The sequence below is a fragment of the Mytilus galloprovincialis genome, chromosome 2, assembly GCF_965363235.1.
Source record: "Mytilus galloprovincialis chromosome 2, xbMytGall1.hap1.1, whole genome shotgun sequence".
Classification (NCBI taxonomy): Eukaryota; Metazoa; Mollusca; class Bivalvia; order Mytilida; family Mytilidae; genus Mytilus; species Mytilus galloprovincialis.
The window spans coordinates 84,974,795-85,002,501 of NC_134839.1; the positions used below are offsets into that span (position 1 = coordinate 84,974,795).

Below are 27,707 nucleotides of genomic sequence, written 5' to 3' on the forward strand. Positions count from 1 at the left end.
TTTGTTTGAGCCAGAAATAACTATACCGATAAGTACTCCCGAGACCGAACAACCGCAAATCGAGAAACCGTCAAACATGACTGAACAAATGGAACCACGCTATCCGAAGAGAATAAGAAAAGAACCATCGCATTTAAAGGATTTTGCGTTGAAATAAATGGTTGATTTATAAAGAGGCATAATAATCCTCACAACCGTTTGAAGTGCATTAATTAAGTACTTCGCAGTGCATGTGTGTACATATCAATTAGTGTAAGAAATAACAACAAGACCAGTGCGAACATTTTTATTTTTATTTTCATAGTAGGACATTATAGTTTCAGTGCAGACAAACTTTAACGAATGAATCTTTGTGATCTGACATTTTTATTTGTTTTCAAACTGATATGGACTTATCAATCAGTAGCCGTGAAAAGACATTAATTTTCTGTAATTGAGTTAATTTGTTTTAATTTGTTTTTATCTAAGGCCGGAGAAGTGTTATAAAGTTCACCTCACTTTATTACCGTATCATCTGCTACAGTAATTATAATTGACAGATCAGCAACTCTCACATGTCTGCACATTCTTAAATAAACATGTAATTAAATAGATCAATTGAAGTTCTTATACACATGTTGTCATTCTGTAGTCTGACCATCAAACGATGTACTTGTTAATAAATTAGTTATAGAAACTGGATTGTATTATTACATAGCAAATATATTACATATAATACAATTGTATTTTATGTCGCTGGAAGACCACAATAATGAATTAAGAAATATGTATTATAATGGGTGACTATAATGGACTATAATAAGTAGGTCATAGCTGTAAACATTGTCGACCGTTTGTGTGGTATGTAGAGTATTTGTTTAATAATAGGTTTTTGGACGTATTGATTCGACTGATTTTTTCAGGTCAGAACAACAGTAATCCAGTTCAGGGTAGTTTTCCACAAAAATTTTCCATTCTTTGGCATAATAAAAATATGGCTTTCACAGGTGTACTCCGTTCTGTTTGTCGAGTTGCGCCAATAGTATCAAGACGGATGGTCAACCTACAAATATCGAGCAAAATATGGAATGTCTCCTCACAATGCATGCGAGGTAAACACCGGTTTTCGTCTGCTACACAAAAAGGGGGAGGGGCATAACAATTTGGTAGTTTCTTGCTGTTGAGATGCGTATAAAGTAAAAGTTAATGTACATTTTTGCGTAAAAAGTTAATCCTCCTTCATTAACCTCTGAATCACCGCGAGCTATGCACTCTGATATACCTCTCAGCAAGGATTTGTATATACAAATCCTTGCTCTCAGCAATACAGTATACTCAATATATACATGCAAAATAAGACTATAAATCATGTAAATCAAGAGCAATCACATGTTTCAATGCCTGGTTCCATGGTAAAAAAACCAACAACAAAACATTGAACATTATTCATTTTGACACAACTTATTTCTTTGCCAGTCATTTGAATTTTGGACAGAATCATAACATGAAGAAGAATCACCTAAATGCTAAATGTTTTAAACTTGCTCGAAGAAAAAATTATGAGCAATACAGGGGTGGACAGGGCCGTAACTACATTGAGGCAAATGAGGCAAATGCCTCATGTTTTAAATTTCAAAAAAAAAAAAAAAAAAAAAAAAAAGATTGTCTTCATATGATTGTCTTCATATCAAATTGTTTTCACTGAAAGTGTCTTGCAAGAAGCAAGTTCTCTTCACTCTCTGATGTCGCCCCTGCATATTTTTCGTAATCCATGTTTCTATTTTACTTTTGGTTTTCAGAGTTGATGGTCTATTGCTTGTACTTCTGTGTCCCGGGTTTGTCTTTTGTTCATTTATTGTCCTACTTAATGACTAGTCTGAGTGTTGATTTTCATTTGTAAACGTGTCACACTGTGTAATGTTGCATGTCCACCGATGTCCAGGCATTATACGAGAAAATATTTTAAGAATATACGATGCTACTGGACACAGAAAAAAGTGGTCGTTTCTGCATGGAGAATTGAACTTGATATCAAAGAATACGAAACTGCCTTCTTGTATATAAAACCATACCCGTTTTTTCTTAGTATGGATTGTAAAATTAGGTATTTTCTGTAAGTGAGATATGCACAGAAGTGATAGATATGTATTATAAATATAGAAAATTAAATATCTTAATCAACAAAAAATAAAAAAAAAATAACTGTATCATATACCCAAGCGCCTGTGGATAAAACTAGATAGCTGACATGGTTTAAATTAAAGTAAGACCACCAATTTCCCGGTATCAAATAATTTGTTGAAAAAAGCATCAATGTATTGCCATATGACCTTTTACATTCAAGGGTTAAATTTTCATTAAGTCGTGTTCAGACCCTTTAACAGAAAATAAAGGAATATGAAGTACACGTGCACGGGAGCTAATCGCACACAATGTCAATGTATAGAAAAAAAAATAAAAATGATCAATGGTCAAAGTTTTTATTCCTGTTCTTCATCTTGATAGTTGCTGGAGGGTCTTCAATAATGAAAGAATCATAAATACCGTAAAACAAGGTCAATATGGTCCCTAGTGTCGACTTGAGCAGTATTAGTATTTAACGTATATTACTGCACTAATGACTGTCACTATATTTAAATTTAGTCATAACAATCTCAAGTCAGCACAATACAAGACAAGAACAGACAGACAGATCCGGTATTAATGATTATGAGAATTACTATTTTTGCTTTATCCTACATATCGGATAATGTTTTTAAATTTCCCTAAAACTTTAAAGTCTTAAATAACAATTAATCTATGTTTTCGCTTTGAGACCAGAATCTTGTCGAAAAAATAGCTAAAAATGATTTCCGTTTCTATGTAAGAAAGAGTCCGGGAAACGCTCAGAATGCACGATTTTGCGTTATTTTTCTCAGAGCTTATGGGGGCCTTAAGCGGCCCCCAGATCCCTCTCCAAATTTTTTTTGCCTCAGTATTAAAAGGGGCTAGTTACGGCCCTGGTGGATCCAGCCATTTCAAAAAGTGGGGTTCCAACTATATGTCCTCATTCAAATGCATTGATCGTCCAAAAAAAGGGGGGGTTCCAACCCCCAGAACCCTTCCGCTGGATCCGCCACTGCAATACAAGATCAACCAAAAAAAAACCAGCTTTTGTGATGAATTCTATTCTAGTCCACTAGGTTGGAGACTGTCCATTGTTGAAATACAGATTGACATATTTTAGTGACATACACCATTAATTAAGAGCCTTAAGTTTCATTTTGGGCATCAATGATGGAAGATCGAGTGAAACTGTCAATCGTAAAAATGTTCAGCAGAACATGATAAATTAGAGATTTTAGTCATGAATTATTTTCTAGTCTACAATGTTTGAGATTACCTATCATTGTGTAAGGATAAGCACTTCAGATAAAAATCTGGTGGCTGCATAATCTATTTGTATATCACTTTATATTTTGGAAAGGTAAAAACCTAAATGTTTCATACTTTTTATACAGTTTCATTATGTTATGAAGTTTTGTTCTGTCATCAATGTCATATGGCTTTTGTCCTTGAACTAATTTTTCCTGGTTCAGTGATTGCTTATGAAAAAAGTTCATTTATTTATCAAGTGAAATACTTATTATGAGTAACAAAATAACTTTATTTGGTATATGGATTCCTGGCAACATCTACATGTCTGTCAGGTAGGGTTCATCTGACCTTAAATTATTTCATGAGACCAAGGTTAAAGTTGTATCTCTCATTAAGCATTACAATGTAGGGCAACTACATTTGGTGTATGAAATGATTTTAAGGTGAGCATGTCAGACTGACAGGTTTCATCTGACCTTGACCTGAACTCATGGTTCTTTGGACAATGTTTAGTGTGTGGATTTGTCTTCATGTATATTATATCTAAGATATTGTAAGTTATAAGGCAATTACATTTGGTATGGAATGATTGCAAGGAGTACATGCAGTAGTCATCTGACATTGACCTCATTTTTATGGTTCATTGCAAAGTGTTTAGTTTTTGCAGTTTTAGTTCTTTTTTTATGCCCCAACTTGGACATAGGGCATTAAGTTTTTTTCGGTCTGCATGTCAGTTCTTCTACCATCCGTCCCTCTCTCCCGCTTCAGGTTAAAGTTTTTGGTCAAGGCAGTTTTAGATGAAGTCCAATCAACTTGAACATTGTCAGTTTATGAGGTACTATAAGCAATAGATCAACTATACTTGGTGTATGGAATGATAGTTAGGTGTATATGTCTATCTGGCAGGGTTTATGACTGACCTCATTTTCATGGTTCACTGGTCAATGTAAAGTTTTGCGGTTTGATTTGTTTCTCAGGTATTAGTCTATTAGTGATAGAGCTGCTATATTTGTTGTAGGAATTGATTGTAAAGTGTATATATATGTCCATATTGTAGGGTTCATATGACCTTATTTTCATGGTTCATTTGTTAATGTGAAGATTTTGTTGTTTGATTTGTTTTCCAGGTACTTTATGTGATAGGGCCACTATATTTGATGTAGAAATTAATCGTAATTTGTAAGGTTACATGATGTTTGTCTGAGTGGCTCATCTGACCATGACCTCAATGTTGATCATGTAAAGTTCATGTGCTACATGCACATTTTGTACTTGAAGTAAAACTTTCATATTACAGACTTTCAAGTTTTAACATGTAAAATTCAATGATAAGTAAAACAGGCCAGACATTTCAGTGTGTACACTCTTGTTTTTAGTAAGTTTGTTGCTCCTAACATTACTTTGCATGAATGAAAGAGTTACAAAATTCTACTTGAATATATAACATGTATAATTTTTTAAAAGATCTTTAATGTCCATTTAGATACTTTTAGTCATATAGAATGTACAAAGGAAAATTTTAAAAAGAAGTAATCGTTACAAAATGTATAAAGAATATAGATGCGTAGTATTTTATTGCATTTCAGTTTTGTCAACACAAATTGACCCAGAAGATCCTCGAACAGTTCCAAACACTGAGTGGGAGAAACGTTTAACTCCAGAACAGTATGCTACAACAAGGGAGAAGTTTACAGAACCAGTAAGTTTCCCCATCAGCTTTTACTCTTCTGTACCTACATGTACATTTTATATCTTATTCTGTGAAAAATAAAATTAGAATTTGATGGTTTCACATATAGATGTGTTGGTTAAGTGTTGATGATAAAGTTGAGAATGGAAATTGGGAATATGTCAAAGAGACAACAACCAGACCAAAGAGCAGATAACAGCTGTTAGGCCAACAATGGCTTTAACGCAGAGAGAAAATTCTGAACCGGAGGTGGTCCTCAGTTGGCCCCTAAATACAAATGTGTATCCTACTAGTGCAATGAAAATGAAGGTAAACCTATTTATTTAAAATTGAAAAAAGGACATTCATTTAGGTAAGTTGACAAAATATTGGATGTAGAATATATCTGCATTCCGATGGAAATAAAATTTCAAAAGTGTTGAAAATCATGGAAAAAGTAGGTGGTACATGTATATTATACACAGATATGATTCCAGTGTTTTCTGATGGCTTTTAATTATTTTTTCAAAACTGAGGAACTGGGTAAACATTCAGCAAATCAATAAATCAATAAAACTTAAGTTTAAGGTACATGTACTGAACAATTAAAAATAAAAAGAAACAAATATTTCCGGATTCAATATAAAAATAAGGAGATGACACCATGTTGTATGCTTTTCAATAGGACAAGTTTTTTTTATTTGATTTATTTATAATAACTTCCTTTGGGTAAATGTGGTCTGTATATTTTGAGAATTCTGGATTATTTAATGGAAAAAATTTCATCAAGTTAAGGTACCATAAGTGTTGTTAAATTTATCAATTAAACATAAGTTAGACAGGTTTTTGATTTTATTGAGGTTGGCCAAAATGAATATATATAAAGTATAGCAGATGGCCTAAATTTGTAATTTATTGATAATATATGGCATAACAATTGTACATGTAGATGTTGGGCTTGTAGTCCTTTAATATATTGAAAATTAAACAGTGATGTGGGTCAATAATTAAGAGATGGTTAATCAACAAAATACATATATGGCAATCAAAATCAAAATTCAGACTGAGGTTACTGTTTATTATCAACAATGAGTTAAAAAAAGTCCAGGGTCTCATATCATGAAGGACTATTATTTATTTTTTGGAAAAATTAGAACTTGTTCTAAATCTTTATTAAGGCACTGGCCTCCCTAAAAACACGACAGGTTAGCTACTGTTACTAAATGTATTCACACTGAAATATAGTTCCCAATAGTTCTCATGTATGTGCACATAATACACATATAAACTGAAAAAATTGGTATATTTTTGGAGCAGTTCATCCACGAATGTATGTAACTAAGGTGTGTTGATGTACAGGCTTTTTTTTATAACATTTTGATTAGGTAATTGGGTATTGATACAATACTATAATGATTGACAACTGTCATTATCACCAAACAATCAGAGACAAGGTGGACCTTTAATTACAATGCACCACCTCCTAAACTGTCAATCAAATTGACCACATTACTTATCAACCTCAGTCTTACATAATTAGAACCTTCAATATAAAACTTCAATATACAAATATTTGACCTCATAATTGAATACACAAATGTATATATATTAGATGTTTGATATATATAAGGATGATAGATTTATTTATTGCCTATTACTTTTGATCTACAATACATAAAGTGATTCTGTAAATTATGTCTGAAAGATAAATGATCAATGGATTAACAAGATCTTTTAAAAAAATGAAATATGAATATAAATATGAATATATAAAAGCTATTCAAGTAAGGCCTATAACTTTCTTGATAAATTTCCAATAATCATCTGTAATTAATCAACAGTTTAGATTAGTTCACTTAATTTTTAGCTCACCTGGCCCTTAGTGAGCTTTTTCCATCATTTGGCGTCCGTCGTCGTCCGTCGTCGTTAACTTTTACAAAAATCTTCTCCTCTGAAACTACTGGGCCAAATTAAACCAAACTTGGCCACAATCATCATTGGGGTATCTAGTTTAAAAAATGTGTGGCGTGACCCCGCCAACCAACCAAGATGGCCGCTGTGGCTAAAAATAGAACATAGGGGAAAATGCAGTTTTTGGCTTATAACTCGAAAACCAAAGCATTTAGAGCAAATCTGACAAGGGGTCAAATTGTTTATCAGGTCAAGATCTATCTGCTCTTCAATTTTCAGATGAATCGGACAACCCGTTGTTGGGTTGCTGCCTCTGAATTGGTAATTGTAAGGAAATTTTGCTGTTTTTGGTTATTATCTTGAATATTATTATAGATAGAAATAAACTGTAAACAGCAATAATGTTCAGCAAAGTAAGATTTACAAATAAGTCAACATGACCGAAATGGTCAGTTGACCCCTTTAGGAGTTATTGGCCTTTATAGTCAGTTTTTAACCATTTTTCGTAAATCTTAGTAATCTATTACAAAAATCTTCTCCTCTGAAACTACTTGGCCAAAGTAATCCAAACTTGGCCACAATCATCTTTGGGGTATCTAATTTAAAATATGTGTGGCGTGACCTGGCCAACCAACCAAGATGGCCGCCATGGCTAAAAATAGAACATAGGGGTGAAATGTAGATTTTGGCTTATATCTCTGAAACAAAAGCATTTAGAGCAAATCTAACATTTGGTAAAATTGTTTATCAGGTTAAGACCTATCTGCCCTGAAATGTTCAGATGGATCGGACAACCTGTTGTTGGGTTGCTGCCTCTGAATTGGTAATTTTAAGGACATTTTGCCATTTTTGGTTATTATCTTGAATATTATTATAGATAGAGATAAACTGTAAACAGCAATAATGTTCAGCAAAGTAAGTTCTACAAATAAGTCAACATAACCAAAATTATCAGTTGACCCCTTAAGGAGTTATTGCCCTTTATAGTCAATTTTGACCAATTTTTCGTAAATTTTTGTAATCTTTTACAAAAATCTTCTCCTCTGAAACTACTGAGCCAAATTTAACCAAACTTGGCCACAATCATTATTGGGGTATCTTGTTTAAAAAATGTGTGGCGTGACCCAGCCAACCAACCAAGATGGCCGCCATGGCTAAAAATAGAACATAGAGGTGAAATGTAGATTTTGGCTTATATCTCTGAAACCAAAGCATTTAGAGCAAATCTGACATGGGGTAAAATTGTTTATCAGGTCAAGATGTATCTGCTCTGAAATTTTCAGACAAATCGGACAACCTGTTGTTGGGTTGCTGCCCCCGAATAAGTAATTTTAAGGAAATTTTGCAGATTTTGGTTATTATCTTGAATATTATTATAGATAGAGATAAACTGTAAACAGCAATAATGTTCAGCAAAATAAAATCTACAAATAAGTCAACATGACCAAAATTGTCAATTGACCCCTTAAGGAGTTATTGCCCTTTATAGTCAATTGTTAACAATTTTCATAAATGTTTGTAAATTTTTGTAAATTTTTACAAAATATTTTCCACTGTAATTACTGGGCCAAGTTCATTATAGATAGAGATAATTGTAGCAACAAGAATGTTCAGTAAAGAAAGATCTACAAACACATCACCATCACCAAAAAAATTCATTTTGTCATGAATTTATCTGTGTCCATTGTTAATATGCACATAGACCAAGGTGAGCGACACAGGCTCTTGAGAGCCTCTAGTTTTTATCATCAGGAATTGGCTTGAAACAGTTTTAAAAATTTTAAAACTTTTAATTAAAACCAAACCATTGTTTATTAATTTATTCCCAATCAATCATTATGTCTATTTTAGTCATTTGATTTTTTATTAGAAGTGAATATATATTTTTGCAATCAAGAAAGAATCGGCCAAATTTTAATAAAAATAAGTTTTTTTTTAATTTGTTTGTTGAAAAAGTACATTTTCAATGCCCTGTTTTGAGAAATACTTTAAAAAATGATCAAAAGGCACTCTACAACTTTTAATCTTCAATGTCATATAACCTATGTTTCAATTTACAAAATGCCCCAAAACAACATATTTAGATTATTTTTGTTGACACTTTAAAGTTCTTAGCTGTTGGTCTAGATTTTATGTCTTACAATGATATATAGGTGGCAGCATTTACTAGTTGAATTTTTGATTTGCAATTGTTTGCTTTTTTGAAACATGTTCAGAACAGGCAACATTATTTGGATAAGATATAAACTGCAGTTTAAAATAAAATTGTGCAAATTAAGAGACCCATATTATTTAATCAAATGAGCTCATTTTATTCTCATACTGGAAAAGCACTTTTCCTTCTTAAGACCTGCTGTTAATGCGATTTTCAGCAATAGTGCTTTATTAATTGTTCATTTTCCCCCACCATACCTTAATATGAAATTTTTCAAACTACTCTTCTAATCTTTCCATGAGTGATTTCCATCACTTTGATTAAGAATAACCAAAGATATGAATAGTATTACTGAATCTGTAAATGAATAAACATCGAGACTAACAAGGTTCCTGATTTGAGTCGGGCACATAGGTAAAACATTAGACAGGCTTAAACAAGTTTTTCCAGTTGCTCAGCTTTCATCCCAATTCACCACAGCCGACACAGCACCAATTAGACAGGTATTGGGTATGAATTACATCAATGTGATGTATTAGTTCAAGGGTTTGTATTATACAGTACTGTACTCATTGATTCAAACTTTCAGATTTTATTTTTCAGCCATTTAGTGGGATCTATGTAAATAATTACGAAGAAGGAACATACAACTGTTTGTGTTGTGGAAATGAATTATTTAGGTAGATATATAATATAGATCGGTATAGTTAGTTAACAGATTGGATGGAAAAAGTCACAGTACGCATTGTATGTTGAAAATGGAATAGCTGATTTTTTCAATTAAATTTTTAAATGTATTTTTCTTTTCTTTTTTATAACATATTTCCTGTTTACCAATACATTTTTGTACTATGAATTTTTCAATGTTTTTTGATGAACATAATTTTTTTTGTCACATATTTCTCCGATACTATTGAAGAGAAAGACTTCATGTTTAGTCAGCTGCTTTGCAGTAGTAAGTTGTAACGAGTGAGCAGTATATGTTGAATGAACATTTTACTTTAGAATTTAGGTCATTTTAAGAGAATTAGGTAGAATAATAAATTTAAAAAAAATGTTATTTTGTATGCAGCTTTATTTATAGTACTGGCATATCTCATTTCCATAATAGATAATTATCTCTGCCTCTTAAGTAACCTCAACTGACTTTAAAACTTTTGTATAGATTACAGGTAATAGTACTATTTCAACATTTGCATTTCTATCTATACTTTTAAACGAGAAGACCTCATTTTGTTTGTTGCTTCTCTTCTTTCCACAATAAATTAATCATACTGACTCTGTGTCCTATAGGTACCATGCATAGTTGCATTTGTCATCCATTCTTATGATTATTCAGTTTGGGTTATTTTGGGAGAAAAACGAAAAAATAAACGCGCCAGATATTGTTTCCATCATCAGACCGACTTTTACGTCATAGACAAGACTTTCAGTTTTAACTTGCACATAATTTTCATAAGTACTCGGGAACAGGGCAATTATTTTCGCGTTTATCTGCATGTATACTATGATTTTACTACTATAATATATATAGAGACTCTATATAATATAGCAGTGATCGCCTTGGAGAAGAAACTTGGAATTGATAATTAATAGCAAATACACTTTATTTATAATATACATGTATGTATGTTCATAGTATACAGAAACGCGAAAATAATGGAATTTAACAGACTGAAACCAAAAAATAACGGACTTTGGAAAAAAAGGGAGATGGCTTAAGAAATTGTCCTGTCTCCAAGTACCTATTGCTTTTGATACTTTTTCTGAAATTCTGCTAACATAAAATCTTTAACAAAAATTCATCCTACAACAGTTTACATACTTTCAACCAAGCTCAATGTGACCTCCTGAATTAGACTATTTACCGGGTTTGTAATAACATGAGCATCACAACGGGTGCCACAAGTGGAGCAGGATCTTCTTATCTTTCCGAAGCACTTGAGATTACCCCCAGTTTTTGGCAGGGTTCGCTTTGCTTAGTCTTTAGTTTTCTATGTTGTGTCTTATGTATTATTATTTTTCTATTTTTTGTCTTTTTTTTTTAGCCATGGCCTTGTCAGTTTATATTCAATCTATGAGTTTGACTGTCCCTCTGGTATCTTTCACCCCTCTTCTCTAAATGCTCACAATTTCGTGTGTTCTAGTAACTATAGAAATTAAAATAGGTGACATAATCTAGTATTAGAAGTTTATGTATAATTGACTAACGGGGCTATACCACATCTATACTATTAAACGAGAAGACCTCATTTTGGGTGTCGCTTCTCTTCTTTCCACAATAAATTAATCAACACGCCTCTGTGTCCTATAGGTACAGTGCATAGTCGCATTTGTCATCCATTCATATGATTATTCAGATTGAGTTATTTTGGGAGAAAAAACGAGAAAAAAGGCATCCGGATATTGTCCCGTCATTGGACGAATTTTAAGTCAGATTATACTTCCGGTTTGCGTTTTTCTGTATACTTTGAACATATATATACAAAGAAAAAAGTGTATTTTCAGAATTCTATCTGCTATCATTTTCAAGTTTACTATAATATCTACGGCGGTCACAGAGTTTATTAAATAGAGAGAGTCTGTATACCATATCAATGACCACCATGGATCGATTAGTAAACTTAGAATTTACTATCTACGGCGGTCACAGAGTTTATTAAATAGAGAGAGTCTGTATACTCACGTGTGTATACTATACCAATGACCACCATGAATCGATTAGTAAACTTAGAATTGAAAGTAAATACACTATATTTATATAGTTACTGTAATGAATGTTCATAATATACAGATAAGCGCTAAAAATATTCATGTGAACTTTTGATACCTTTTCTAAAATTCTCCAGTCATTTTAAATCTTTTACAAAACTCATTGATTACAAAAAAAAGAAGATGTGGTATGATTGCCATGTTGAGAAAACTCTAGATAAGCGCTAAAAATAAACATGTGAACTTTTGATACCTTTTCTAAAATTCTCCAGTCATTAAATCTTTTACAAAATTCATGTTGAGACAACTCTCCACAAGAGACAAATATGACACAGAAATTAACAACTATAGGTCACCGTACGACCTTCAACAACGAGCAAAGCCCATACCCCATACTCAGCTTTAAAAGGCCCCGAACTGACAATGTAAAACAATTCACACCAAAAAACTAGCGGCCTTATTTATGCACAAAAAATTAACGAAAAACGAATATGTAACACATCAACAAACGACAACCACTGAATTGCAGGCTCCTTACTTAAATGTTCATAACATACTAAATGTATGTTCATATTAAAATTGATAGAAAACCAAAAATTGGGAATTATGGAAATAATGACCTATGACTTATGATACTTTTGCTGAAATTCTCCAGTCATTCAATATTTTACAAAATTCTTCCAACAACACTTTACATACTTTAAACTACGCTCTGAATGACCGCGATTTCGCGGGTGTGTTCTAGTATATATTTAAAATACAACCTAATCATTGCCAATGGGAAAATATTTTAAAGAAAAAGTTCCTAAAATAATTCTATAGATTTTGCTGCAGTATATATCATATTTGTGAAGTTTTACTTAATTTTAAGTAAAATCAATGTTTGATTTTTTTTTAAAGTTCTGAAACAAAATATGACTCTGGAACAGGCTGGCCATCATTTACAGCACCAATTGGAGGAGAAGATAAAGAAAACACAAATATTCTAGAACTTACTGACACTAGTCATGGAATGATGAGAACTGAAGTCATTTGTAAAAAGGTAAATAATGTTTACAAATTCTTGATATTTTGGCAAGAAAATAGGGTGGGACCCCTATTGACATTTAATCTGGTTATTTTTAAGCCTAGATTTACAACTGTAACTGAGATCTTACACTTACAAAAACACAAAATGTCATGGTATAAGTTAAAACAGTTGAAGAATAATTTTTGATCAACATAACTGTTAATATACACTCTCCTACCTATCTGCCTTCTGTAGACCCTTACCCCTCTTTCTAACATTTAAGACCCCCTTTTCCATCTTGCTGGTCTCTCAACATTCAGATACTTGAGAAAAAAAGAGAATTGTCAATTTGTTTGAGATTCCATATTGCATCAAAATATACTTAATAGTTGCTGACATTTTTGTCATTTGGTTTCTGAATAGTTGTCTCATTTGGCAATCATACCACATTTTATTAGTCCCCTACAGACAATATTTTTATTCCTGCAACATTCTGTATGTATGTGCCTGTCCCAAAACAGGAGCCTGTAATTCAGTGGTTGTCGTTTGTTGCTGTGTTACATATGTTTTTCGTTCAATTTTTGTACATTACTTAGGTCGTTAGTTTTCTCGTTTGAATTGTTTTACATTTGTGATTTCGAGGCCTTCTATAGCTGTCTATGCTGAATGGGCTTTACTCATTGTTGAAGGCTGTACAGTGACTTATAGCTGTTAATTTCTGTGTCATTTTGGTATCTTGTGGAGAATTGTCTCATTGGCAATCATACCACATCTTCTTTTTTTATATTTAGGTTGGCACTCTGTCTGTTTGTGTCCATCCGTCAGTTCGACAAATCAGTTTTTCACACTTTTTTTTCTGTTCATACAGATATTGAATTGACATTTGGTATATTGTTTTATCAAGTCAAGTAACAGATCAAATTGAATTTTGGTTGTTTTGGTCTGATGATTTTATGCAGAGTTATATATGGTCCTTTGACTTCAAATTTCACTCAAATAATCAATTGTCCAAATTTGTTTTTGTCATGCTTGACAATATTGACTTGATATTTGTTATCTAGTTTACATCATGACAAGTTATAGATCAAGTTATCATTTTGTTACAGTACAATGAATTTTAAGCTAGTAGGGGACTATGTATTGCCAGGCAATACTCACAGAATGCTTGTTTTTATATAAATCCTCTGTATAATCACTGCTCAACCATCTTAAGGATGTTTGCTCCTCCATTTTTTGATTTTTTGCCAGATTTTCGGAATCCTCTGGTTTTATCCATGTATTGTCATTAAAAAATTTTGCCCACTAACCCCTACTTTTCTTTTCATAATTTTATTACATAAAGTTTAAGAAGCCATTTTTCAAAATTTTATAAAATTCTTCTTATTTTTTCATAGTTTTTGAAACAAATAAGGTGCCAATGTAAAATATATGAAAAATCTAGAGAGAATTATTTCCCGCCAAATTTTCAATGGCTTATATCTCGAAAATGAGCACACGGACCCTCCATTTTTTTCTACTTTTTGAGTTTCTTTATTAATATACTATCAATTCATAATAGTCTTTTAAAAAGCTTGTTATTTTTTAACAGAGTAGCGAACATCCTTAACAGATGATAACAAGGTACACTGTGTTCGTAGATGTCTTTAAAATAACTGTATTACCCTGGCTTGTATTGGATACTGTCTTGTTTTAGACATCCAGTACATTAATTTGCATGCATAACAGCCTTTTTAGGATTTTATGGATTGTAAATTAATGGGTTGCCTTGTGAATAGTTAATAGTGATGTTATGCTTGGTTTAGGCAGGCCTTATAGATACAAACATGTCTGCCATTACAACTTTCTTTTAATTTATAACATTATCATACATCACAATAATGCAACATCAGATAGATAGCTGCCACACTTCAAATGGATTCTCCACAGGCATAATTGTAAAATATTTACTTATTGATAGCTCCAACAGTATCTTTAATTGTTTCAAAAGGAGCATACTATTGGATATGTTTTACAGTATTATAATCATCTATTAGACTTTGTTCTTGCCTCAATTAATATGTTTAATTATGCATGGTATCTTGGCATATTTATGATTTTATAATGACCTTATGCCAGGTATTAACTATCTATTGAAAATATTGCCACAGTTATTAAAATCATTTCATATTTCTTTATTTCAGTGTGATTCACATTTAGGTCATGTCTTTCCAGATGGTCCAGAACCAACGGAACAGAGGTTTTGTATAAACAGCAGGTCATTGTTGTTTAAGCCAAAAAAACAAGAAAAAAAGTGAAATATCCATTGAGTGATTTTCATAATTGTTCTATCAGAATGCATCATTAAACATGTAACGAATGGCCACACTCAAATGCAGTGCCTAGATACACATACAATGACCTGTATGCCAAAATAGGAAATATAATGAAGTATATAAATTTGTACAAACTTTTTGCCAAATGTGCTCAACTGAATACAAGTTAGTGAAGTCAAATGTGTTTTCTTTTCTTTTATGGAATTTCCAATTATCAGCATATAAGTTTGATATTTTTTTATACGAATGTAATTTAATTTGAAGATAAAAAAAAGAAGCTTTAAAGCAATATGTATCTGCCATGAGAATTTCTGATCCAGGGAATTGTCTTAAATATTGTGTTAAGAAGATAGATCTTTTAAGAGTTGGAAATATCTGATTGTGATTTGAATGTCAACCATATTTATACCTGATAATCAATAATTGTATATTATTTAGAATTTGTTAATGAGAGGTTTTTACATGGTTACACGAAATAAGTATTTAGATGTTCTGTAGTCATCCTATTAAGGCTTTGTTTATCTTTTTTTAAGATAGATGTTTAATTTGAGTATATTTCTTGTATGACTTGGGTTTTACAAATATAGCCACATAAATAGGGATTAAAGTTCCTTTGTATTTTGTTAGACAGAATGTGTATGTTTGGATGTTTTAATTTTAAAAAAACTCATCCCTGTTTAGAATGATAAAGCATTATTCATTCTTGTAAGCATTTTTTATGTTTCAAACAGGTAAAACAAAAAACACATTGATACTAGCAAGTGGTATGAAAGATGTCATTTTTTGTTGTTAAAAAAAGCTTGATTGTGGGAATTTTGATCTATTGGTGAAAAAAAGACCTTCAATGAAGGTAATATGCTAAGTAGAAATTAATATAATAAAAAAATCTTTAACTCATGATTTTTTTTTGACTCCTTGTTCTCAGGAATAAGTGATTTATTTTTCTAATACCACTGAAGTGTATGTTTTGTATGAATGATCTGATTGTTTGTACTTTTTAATGACATTTTTTTGTGTGTTTTTTATAGTTTGTTTGATAAGTTTTCTTGTTTTGATCGCCTTGGCCTAAAGGTCATTGTGTTAACTATATATTGCTATTACTAGACACTCAATGTCTGTTTATCATAGTATGCAAGACAAAAAATAAATTATCTTGCCTGAAGCTTACTATTATACCAAACATACTGTTTGAATCAGCCAAATAAATGACTCTACCAAGTAACGATCATGGTGAATAGAAATTGTAAATGGAACGTGATTTATCTTTAGATTATCATATTTATTTCAAACTCCAATGATAACACATTATCATTTGTGTTAAATAAGAATCTCAAAACAAACAGTTTAGTTAGTGTTCTTAAAATACAATTCTAAAAATAACAATCGAAAAGATCTGGAAATGTTACTATTTTCTTAAATAAATTGAAATTTGATTAAAAGTAACATGTAGCTATAATTTATTATTTTTCATTCGTTGTGAAATTAACCCTTATGTCAGTTTTAAAATAGACATACACCCTCTTTTACAAAAGTGTATGATGATAATCCAAATTGTATGTTCAAAAAGCAAAAAAAAAATTTTTTAAGTAAATATGACAAAATAGGATAAAAAATAATATTGTACGAAATCTTAAATACACAGTCATTCTAGACCAACTTACCCAAAATTTTTACATAAAATAATCTTTAAACTAACAAATGAGGTTAACTCAGCTGTTTTGGGTTTATATGGCCCTTTCTGTTTATATATGGTGTCGGAGAAATTTTATTAAAGTTTCAAAGAAATTTCTTTCGTTATGGCTGCTTTTTTTGTAATTATTTATGCTTTTGAAATAAACAACTTTAATAATCTTGCCTTTTGTACAGCTTAGATGTAAAACACCAGTTATCAACCAATATAAAATTCCCAAATAATACAAAGATCTGATTAACGTAGGTCTGATGTTTTGAAAATTTTTATGGGAATTTTTTTCCTGATGCAAAAATAAGCAAATGAATAATTTTATTTCTCATACTAATGTTTTAAACTGTTGAAGAGAAGTTTAATTGGTTGATTGTTATTGATGAATAAAATTATTTTAATCAGAATAGGGATGTTGATTATTGTGCATTTTATTTCAAATGACAAATTACATAAAGATGTAGTCATAAAATGTATTAATTTTGAATAAAAATAAAACTATGACAAAATTGTTATTTTTAATTATTTTAGTCTTGTGGTCTAAAGGTTTATGAAGAAATACCATCCATTATGTGATTGAAGTCTTCTGTTTTTGTCCAGCCTGTGACTTCTGTCGCAGAAAGCTTGACTTAGGGATAGTGATCTGGGGCGGCGGCAGTGTAAGTTTACTTCTTAAAAGTTTTATAATTTAGAAGGTGGAAGACCTGTATGCTTTATACTTTGTATATAGATGTCTTATGTTAGGAAGTTTCCATCGGTCACATGTCCATTGTCCTTGACCTCATTTTATGGTTCAGTTCACTAGACCTTGACCTCATTTCATGGATCAGTTAACAAGGTGTAGTTTTGGAGGTCAAGTCCATATCTCAGAAACTATAAGCAATATTATATTTGGTGTATCAGAGGATTGTAAGGTGTACATGTCCAACTGGCAGGTGTCATCAGTCCTTGACCTCATTTTCATGGCTCAGTTGTTATAGATAGGTGTTTGTGTTTTGGTATGTTTTTCTTTCACTTTTTGCAATAGGTCTACTATATTTGGTGTATGGAATGATTGTAAGATGTACATGTCCAACTGGCAGGTGTCATCTGACCTTGACCTCATTTTCATGGTTCAGTGGTCCAAATTAAGTTTTTGAGTTTTGGTCTTTTTTCTTATACTATGTGTAATAGGTCAATTATATTTGGTGTATGGAAATATTTTATGATGTGCACGTCAGTCTCACAGGTTTTATTTGACCTTGACCTCATTTTCACTGTTCATTGCTCAGTGTTAAGTTTTTGTGTTTTGGTTTGTTTTTCTTAAACAATAAGTAATAGGTCAACTATATGGAAGGATTGTAAGCTGTATATGTCTGCCTTGATTGGTTCATCTGACCTTGACCAGCTGCCTTGACTTCATTTGTCAATGTTTAGTTTTCTTGGTTTTCGTAAAAACTATAAGCAATATGTCAACTATATTTGGTGTATTGATTGATTGTATGGTGTACATGTATTTCTCATTTGGTTTAAATGACCTTGACCTCATTTTCTTGGATCATGTAAAGTTTACATGTGTGTGATAGTTGTAGTAAAGCTTTATATTTAGGACTATCAACATACCGGTATCTAATATCAATGGTTAGTAAAGAATGCGGGACATTTCAGCCTGTGCATGCTCGATTGTCCCCAAAACAACAAGTTGCAGAGGACATTTAAAAACCATCTGTCTGTCTGTCAAGTCTTGTTAGCACTCTCATGTGAGCAATTCTTGTCAGATTTAAACAAGAATGTGTCCAAAGTACACGGATGCCCCACTCGCACTATCATTTTCCATGTTCAATGTCCAAATCCGTGAAATAGGGTTAAAAATCTAATTTGGCATTAAAATTAAAAAGATCATACCATAGGGAACATGTGTACTAAGTTTCAAGTTGATTGGACTTCAACTTCATCAAAAACTACCTTGACCAAAAACTTTAACCTGAAACTCGCACTATCATTTTCCATGTTCAATGGACCGTGAAATAGGGTTAAAAATCTAATTTGGCATTAAAATTAGAAAGATCATATCATAAGCAACATGTGTACTAAGTTTCAAGTTGATTGGACTTCAGATTCATCAAAAACTACCTTGACCAAAACTTTAACCTGAAGCGGGACAGACGGACGAACGGACGGACAGACAAACGAACAGACCAGAAAACATAATGCTCCTCTACTATCGTAGGTGGGGCATAAAAAAAACCTTGTATCATAGGTTAATATCAGCAGTGTCTGTCTGACAAGTTTCAATAAACGTGAAAATTTTTCAAGAGTTGCTACTTGGAAATATTAATTATATGAAAAAATATCATTGTTTGGCTCTCATGTGTACAACTCTTGCCTAATTTTTATGGAATTCATAACAGATCAATTATTGTTAAATCTGATGGAAGGAAAGTGTAATACCTCTGCAAGTTAAAATACTCTATAAACAACTCTTTCAGGGGTCTGTAGCCCATTGCAAGGCAAACTCTGAACCTCTGACCATGGGGGGGGGGGCTCTTCCTATACATATGTGCCGCTGGAATGGGTCCCTTTTTAAAATCAAGTCAAGATGTAACCAGGTGCTCCGCAGGGTACAGCTTTATACGACCCCAGTGGTCGAACCCTGAACAGTTGGGGCAAATTTGGTCACAATATTCAAGCTTGATACTGTCTGAATTTTGATTGTGATCAAATTTTTGACATATTAAATATAGGTTTTTGCCACAAAATTAATGTGGTTCAAGATCTAACACATCTATTGCACAATACTGTGCAATTGAATATTTCTTATTGAAACTTTTCAAAATTTGAAATTTGAAAAATGTTGAAAAAAAAAAAAATCCCTTAAAAAAATGGTAAACTGAGATCCCCCCCCCCCCAATTTATTGAAACCCCCCCTTGGAGCAATAACCCTTAAACTCAATCCCATGCTTTCCTTTGTAATATTGAACCTTGTAGTACGATTTCAGAGAGATCCATACACTTAAACACAAGTTATTGTCATGATTGTTTGGAAACTAGAAACATGCTTCTTTTTGGCCCTTAATTCCTACATATTTTGGGCAATTAACCCAAAACTTAATCCCAGCCTCCCCTTTGTTATATGGTACATTGTGGTACAATTTCAGAGAGATCCATGCAATTACACACAAGTTATTGTCTGGAAACTAGAAAAATGCTTGTTTTGGCCCCTTTTTGGCCCTTAATTCCTAAACTTTGGCCCCATAACCCCTTAAATGAATCAAAACCTTCTACTTGTGATTTTAAACATTGCAGTATACTTTCAGAGCAATTGAAATACTGGTAAACAAGTTATTATCCTGAAACTAGAAAAATGCTTGTTTTGGCCCCTTTTGGGCCCCTAATTCCTAAACGGTTCGGACCATCATCCCCAAAATAAATCCCAACCTTCCTTTTGTGGTATTGAACCTTCTGAAAAAATTTCATTAAGATCTATTCACTTAAACTAAAGTTATTATCCGGAAACCAAAGTGTCTTCAGACAACGACGACGCAGACGACGACATCATACCATTATACGAACCCAAAATTTTTTTGGGGCCGTATAAAAAATTGAATATGCGATAACTGGAATATATGAATGGGTTGTGATTTTGCTATGAAATATGTTTATGTGTCAGGATTTCACAAGACTACAATATATGAATTGGGGGTGTTTTTTTTTAAATCCCAGCTGCACATGTGTACCCAAAATCCCATGTTGAGACCCCATTGATATCAAGAGGCAGACAGTCCTTAGGGGACAATAAAATTATGACTATGCGGTATGGGCTTTGCTCATTGTTGACGATCATACAGTGACCTATAGTTGTTAATTTCTGTTTGATTTGGTCTCTTGTGGAAAGTTGTCTCATGGGCAATCCTACCACATCTTTTTTATATATATGAGAATGGAAATGAAAAAAATCAGCAATTTTCCATTTGTAAAGGGGCTTAACAATAGATTGGAAAAAGAGATGCCACCATAATTCAAACTTGATCTTTATTTTGTGGTATTTAGCATTGTGCATGTTGTGTATAAGTTTCCTTACATTTGGTTGAGGCAAACTTAAGTTAGAGACCTGAAACCAAAAATATAGCAATTTTTTCATTTGTAAAGGGGCATAACTCTAGAAGGGTACAAGTGACACCACCAAAATTCAAACTTCAAAAAAAATTGTGTATTAGTTTCATAACATTTTGTTGAGGAGTTAGATAACAGAAACCAACTTTATGACGTACATACGCATATACAGTGGTACGTACAGGCAGACATGGTAAAACTTAATGCCCCCTCTGTTGGGGAGGTGCATAAAAAAAATCTTTGCTATCTGGTCATTTTAGTGTTTTGTCCATTGTACATGATTGTACAATGTACTTATGTAGAATGTGTAATAATTGTTGTTTTGTTTAGTGAGGATAGCACATATGTCATGACGCACATGTTAAAGAAGTACACCACATCTATTTTTGAGTAGACCCCAGCAAAGCCATCTGACTGTTGTGGGAACATGGGTCTTATATATATATTAAACCAGAGTTTTAACTACTTTAATGCATAAAATAGCTTGCAGCATAGCTAATAAGTAACAAACATTTTGTTCACAACAACATGGCACATGTGATAATAATAAACAATACTTAGGAGTTTGAAATTCCTATACATAATATTATTTACAACCTTATATGTTATGTAGAAAACAAGGGCACAGTGAAATGCCAACTCCTATCAACCCCCCCCCCCCCCCCCCAAAAAAAAAAAATAAATAAATAAATTGAATGATAATAATTTTTAATTGTAGATAATTATTCTTTTAACATGTGATTCAAGATGTAACGTAACTTATAAGTTATCTTAAGCTAGATGTTTGACACTGAAAATCAAATGAGTAATTCTCTTCTGATGGTTATTATAAATTTCAAAAACAGTTTGAAGACTGACCCACATTTACAAGGGGTTGTCATGAAAAAGAAGTTCCTTCGTAGTGTAAGTTTGGTTCAAATAGATGAAATATTCTGTATACTACTTCCACTGGAACAAATATTACAGAATTAGTTTCTTACAGGATAAGGGGAAATAAAATATCTGTTTCAACAGTTTATACCACAGTCGACAGGGAAACTTCTGTTAAGCAGAATAAATATAAGTAAACAGGTGTGTCTCCTGAAAGACATTTAATATGGTAGGCAGTATTTGTACCACAAATAAGGTAAATCATGTTGTAAAACCCCAATGTAAGGAGAAAGTAAGGATAGAACTGTATAGAGACAATAATACATACATATACTGTAATATTACACAATACCAGTTTCATTATCACACATTTCAAAAAGATATCTTTATTTCTATGGGGACTGTGACCTTTCATATATTGTATATGAATGAAAATGCTTTACAAAATCCATAGGCTTGAAATCTTGTTCAATATTCTTATTAATTTTCTCTTTTAATTTGAAAATCTTTGAATCAGTAAGACTGGGTGAGATAGCAGAGTTGATATGATGTAATTTTGGTAAAATAAGTTAAATGTTACCAAAAAAGGATTGTGTGCTACTGACAGAAAATCTTTCAATATCTATCTCCTGAATAAAGGTGTGAGACTTTCCATTCAGACCTTTGTCAGACCTGCTGCTTAATAATCAGAAGAACATTCTAATATGCCAAACTTTTGCTCTGTTACTTACAAATGTAGGAAATAATTTATTGGTAACCTTAAAATAGTACACATAAAGGACTTTTATTGATGACTTTAGACAGTTTTTAAAACAATTGATTCAACATTGCAAATGTTCAGCTTTAAAGTCAAGCAATCTTTGTGTCTATACAGGCAAGTGTTAAGTGGTATCACAAAAGTTTGTTTTTGAGATATTCATTAAATTCAACTGGTTGTTATTTTCTATAGAAATTAGGTGGGCAGCTTATTTATCTGCAAATTATGTGGAGATACGTTTTGATTTTGATGCTCACAAATGTTATGTATTCAGGCCTAATAAAGTGAAGATTTTTCAAGAAAAATATATCTTTCCAATTAAAATCATGATTATTATATCATACAATTATAATTAACAAAGTAAGGTTAGACACAGACTAATTGCAATAGACTACACTGACCCTTTGGGCCAGATGAGCTGAAAAAGTACAATTACATTCTAAAATAATGAAACATAATAAAAACAAAACAAACACAATACTAATTGTATGGCACTGTTATAAATAACATATACATTCATCACTATAAATGTATATTATCAACAAAATATAAGTTATTTGAACAAATTTAGTGACAATCAAAAATCTACTGCCTGTGACAAGCACTTTTGTCAGTTTAAAATCTTCTTATAAATAAACTTTACATTTTCTGCAATGCACACATATTTTTGTATTTTGCAATATTTTAAAACTGTTTTTAAAACAGTTAAAAATTGAACCATTTTGCTTCAAAAAAGAACCATATTCTCTTGAATGACAGTAAAATCAAAATGAACAGGTACCGTATACAGAATTTGTACTGTTGTTCTCAGCTCATATGATAAGAAAGATGTGTAGATACATTATTATTAAAGTTAGTAAGTATACATAAGCTCACATTCTGATAGGTGAATAAATGTTCCATATAGAGTATATAATCACTGTTAAAAAATATCGATTTTTTTTTTCATTTTCTAAAATTAGCAGAGTTTTATCCTACAAAGAATTACCAAACAGCTGTTTTAAGGACCAGGTGTTTTTAAAAAAAATATGAACATAATTGTTCTAGTTATAGACTCAGGTTATTAAATAAGCAGTGACAAAATTTGTCTATTGACATCAAATCATTATAAGAAGGGCTACCATAACATGTATAAGACTTCATTCACATGGTACAGATTTTCTATTAAATTGTTTTAAAAGGCAGTCTAAATTTGATATGAGTTATTCCCCCTTCCTACAAAGAATAATTTAATGGTTTGCTGTTAATATGTAAAGCAAGATTGAGAAGAAAATATGAACTTTTAACCACTTTAACATGTTTAACATTAAAATAATCTCAGCATAAAATTCAAAGATGGTTAGACATATATTGGAAATAAAGTCAGATAAATTTATTCCAGAATTTATATCCACAACAAAATATTACTAAAATTAAACAGTAAATATTTACTTCTTACCACTTCTTGTGAAAACTTCAACACAAACTGCCATCATTTATTAGTGTCGGAAATTGTACCAGTGCTTAATAAAATTAGTTACTTATATTAAAATACATTATAGTTGTCTTTGAACCAAAGAATTTGCCCATATAAATTTCTGGTATATTTCAATTACAATCATTCATTATATGAGTTTTCATACAATGATACTCAACCAATAATAATGCATTGAAAAGAAATTATAAATTTGGAAATGATTTGCACATACATGACCACTTGGTACTAAAACATAAGCAACACTGCAACACTTAGCACTGGTAATCAGAATACAAATAATTATCACAACCTGTAGTCCCCTTCTTACAATGTCTACATAATTTAATGGAAATAGAAAAAAATTGAACTGCCTGATACAAAATAGTATATTAGTTTCTTAAATCTAAAGAAATATAGTAAATTTCAGTTGATACACTAAATATAAAGTAACTTGGTTGAATTCTAATGTTTAATGAAAGTGATGACCAATTATTACAATTTGATGTATGTATTCTGCATCTAAAGCTCAGTAGTCAAATGTTAGCATGATCACATGGAGGCTTAGGTCAACTCACAGAAAGGCAACCAGAGTTTATAATTGATATTTGCTGCTTTTTGCTAAGCATACAGCTTTTAGGAGAAAGATTAAAGACCATTGTTAAGATGATGCATGCTTAATTCATATAAATATGACTCAGCAGGCTGATATAGTACAAAGCAGAATATACCAGCAAATTGACATGTCAGCAAGGGCCCTACTTCCACATTGTTTTCTGAGTCACAGAAACAAATAATTAATACTGATGTAAATAAAACAAAACATGTTACTTGGGTATAATTTTCATGGATTTCAAATTAAAAGCAAAACTTGAAATTTACTTGTTAATAAAAATGAGTTTTAATATACATGATGCATTAATCATGCTGTGTGGAAAATGGGGACTAAGATACATTGTATTTCAAAAATTAGAATAGATAGATAATTTTTAACACCAGAAGTCAGTTCATATCATATTTTACCTTGATATAAATAAAAATTTATTGAAATCTTAGCACTATGAATATTTAATTACTATGGCAGTCATTTTAGAAATAAAAAAATGTCAGACATTTAATTGCTTTTGACAACAGGAATTAATTCGATTTATATAATATTTTCTTTGAAATCCAAGCACTTAATGCTTATAAATGTACTTTATCGCTATTTTGTGCATTTTTCCTTTGATCTTTTTTTGTGATAATTTTTCATATCATTCTACTCGCTTGAGATGGAAAATTATCGCTAGAAACTAAGCAGGCACGTGGCGTTGCTAACGAAATTGACATGAAATTGACATTGTCGTCATAGGTAAAATAGCAATAAACAGATTATCATCATGATCATTGCTCATCTCAAATCGATTGCCTTTCTCGCTTTTGCTGTCCCGGCTCAAGCGAGAAAATCAATCTCGTTGAGATGATCAAGGATAATCTATAATTATATGACAGATAACTTAAGACATCTACATATTGTTTACAAAAATGTGCAAAATTTCATCGATGTCCTACCTATACTTTTAGAACTTTTGCATTTACAAAATTTGTTGACAGACAAAGTGATACTTATAGAAACTTTTATGAAAGATTATGGTAAAAATCTACAAAATTATAATTCTTGTTGGGTCGAACTGCATACCATTGATACTACAAGCAAGGGAATATTTGGCATGCATAAAATAGCACTGCCTATTGGTTTGAACTAATGATCTAAAAGACTTCCTTAATATACCTTTGTAAAATTTAGTATGCAAAAAAAAAGTACTGCCTATTGGTTTTAATTGATAATTCAAATGACTTAATTAATGCCTCTGGCAATGTCTGGAAGAATATTCATGTATAATCTGTAATTAGTTAATAAAAGTACAAGAAACAGGGTTTCAACTGAATAAACCCTTGCCTGTGAAATGAAAAATTTACATAACAATTCAAACACAAAACAAAGTGCAGTTAGGTACAAGTACGTTTACTTGAATGAAATCCCTACACATAATACAAGTTCAGATCTGTGATTATCATCTAGAGAAGGGGAACTTTAACAATTACAGTGACTAATTTTGACAGAATTGTCATCACAGCACTTTTTGATTTGATACAAACTAGCACTTGTCTGTTTCATACAATAATTCTCATCATCATCTTCATTACAATACTGACTCATTAACCGATCATCATACAATGAAAAGCGTCCATGTTTGACCTTCACAGGTGTTTTCACACGGCGCTTTATTTTAAATTTCCTGTCTTGTATATTGTTCTGTGGATATGTTTGACTAGAGTTGACTTTGTAGTTGTGTCCTTTTAATTTGAGTGAATCAGGTCGATGAAGTTTCAATACTCCATTCTCGTCTTTGTAAGGAGATATATCTGAAGTACTTTTTGAGTACTTTTCATCACTTTCTTTATCTTTTATCACAAGTTTGAACTTCTGTGGCTGGAACAACTCCATACGAGCAATTCCAATTTCATCAGAGAGATCTGGCAAAACTCTATCATCTGGTTCTGTTGAGTCTTCTGAAGTGTCTGTCCCAATTGGATTGGAAACATTAATATTTGAAGGTCTATGGACTGGCCTTCCATTCTGTATACTGACAACTAAATCTTTGTGTCTGTTTTGTTGATCATGGTTTGATGGTGTTTGATTATATATGTTAGCACTGTTTTTGTTTGGTCTTAGACCTGGATTTATACTGGGTTGATGTGAAGCACTTATCCTTTCATTTAACTGAACACCACTGTCACTTTCAGCATTTTCAGCATTTACAGATTGCACATTCCCATTAACGTTTGATTTTCCCCAGGGTTTTGAACCCAAGTGGAAAAAACCTAAAGGATTAAATCCTCTCTGTCCAAATAATTTTTCCAAAAAAGTTTTTTTAGCCTCGGTTTTATTTCCAGCGTTTATTATATTAGCATTTTTGGGTCTTGTTCCCATACCTGTTCTGTGAACTTGGTTCTGCAGATATGGAATCGGTGCATGAACATGCCGTGTATTCATATTTAACACATCACTTTGAACTAAAGAAGTATCTAGATTTTCATTGACATTATCCAACTGACTGTCATTTAGAGATAAATTATTATTCATATTATGCAGTTCATTTCCATATATCAATGTATTACCAGAGATGGCAAGTTCTTCATCACTACGTTTGTGTGTATTTCTTTCCACAGTTGGATTATGACCTTGGTGGGGTTGAAGGACACGGTTATTCTTCTCTAGCATTACATTAAAATTTTTCTGGAATGTTTCCCCTTCTGAAGGGGTTGAAGGTATAAAAGTTTCAACAGTAGAATTTGATACACTCATTCCTCTACGAGGAAATGAGTTATCAATGTCACGACTGACATTAGTATTTGGTGGAGAACTAATTATAAGATGACCTGTACTGCTGTCATTTAGTTCTGAGATCTCTGGTCGTAATGAAGAGGGTCCTGTTGAGACAGATGGCCCCTCTATACCCTCCATAGTAGTACTGAACATATTACTGGTGGTTGTCAGAGGAGTTGGTGCTAAAAATAGAAAAAAACAATTTAAGAACTTTCCCTCATGAAACTTGAGGTTCACCTGCATCAATTTACATACTTGGCTCACATCCATACTTTATAGTATCAACCCTCAGATCTGTACCTACTGTCTTTTTGCTATTGGGATATACAAGTACTGGCTATGTCCAACCTGTGTAGTATTTCTATTTGTATCCATCTGAT

General features: G+C 31.9%; 2 protein-coding genes across 3 annotated transcripts in view; one reads left to right on the forward strand and one right to left on the reverse strand.

The window, feature by feature from the left end:
• Window positions 1–897: 897 nt before the first annotated feature.
• On the forward strand, window positions 898–17,298 carry LOC143064665 (peptide methionine sulfoxide reductase MsrB-like). The gene is made up of 5 exons (XM_076237656.1): window positions 898–1,091; window positions 4,923–5,035; window positions 9,675–9,751; window positions 12,684–12,825; window positions 14,973–17,298. Exons 1-5 carry the CDS (start codon window positions 974–976, stop codon window positions 15,084–15,086), a joined length of 564 nt encoding a protein of 187 aa, XP_076093771.1. The 5' UTR covers window positions 898–973; the 3' UTR covers window positions 15,087–17,298.
• Window positions 17,299–21,330: 4,032 nt separating this feature from the next.
• LOC143064667 (uncharacterized) overlaps window positions 21,331–27,707 on the reverse strand; it is a 35,896-nt gene continuing 29,519 nt past the window's right edge. For both annotated transcript variants that reach the window (XM_076237659.1, XM_076237658.1), the window contains one exon: window positions 21,331–27,509. In XM_076237659.1, the coding sequence (XP_076093774.1) occupies window positions 26,032–27,509 (1,478 nt within the window). In that variant the 3' untranslated portion in view covers window positions 21,331–26,031. The remainder of the gene's footprint in view (window positions 27,510–27,707) is intronic.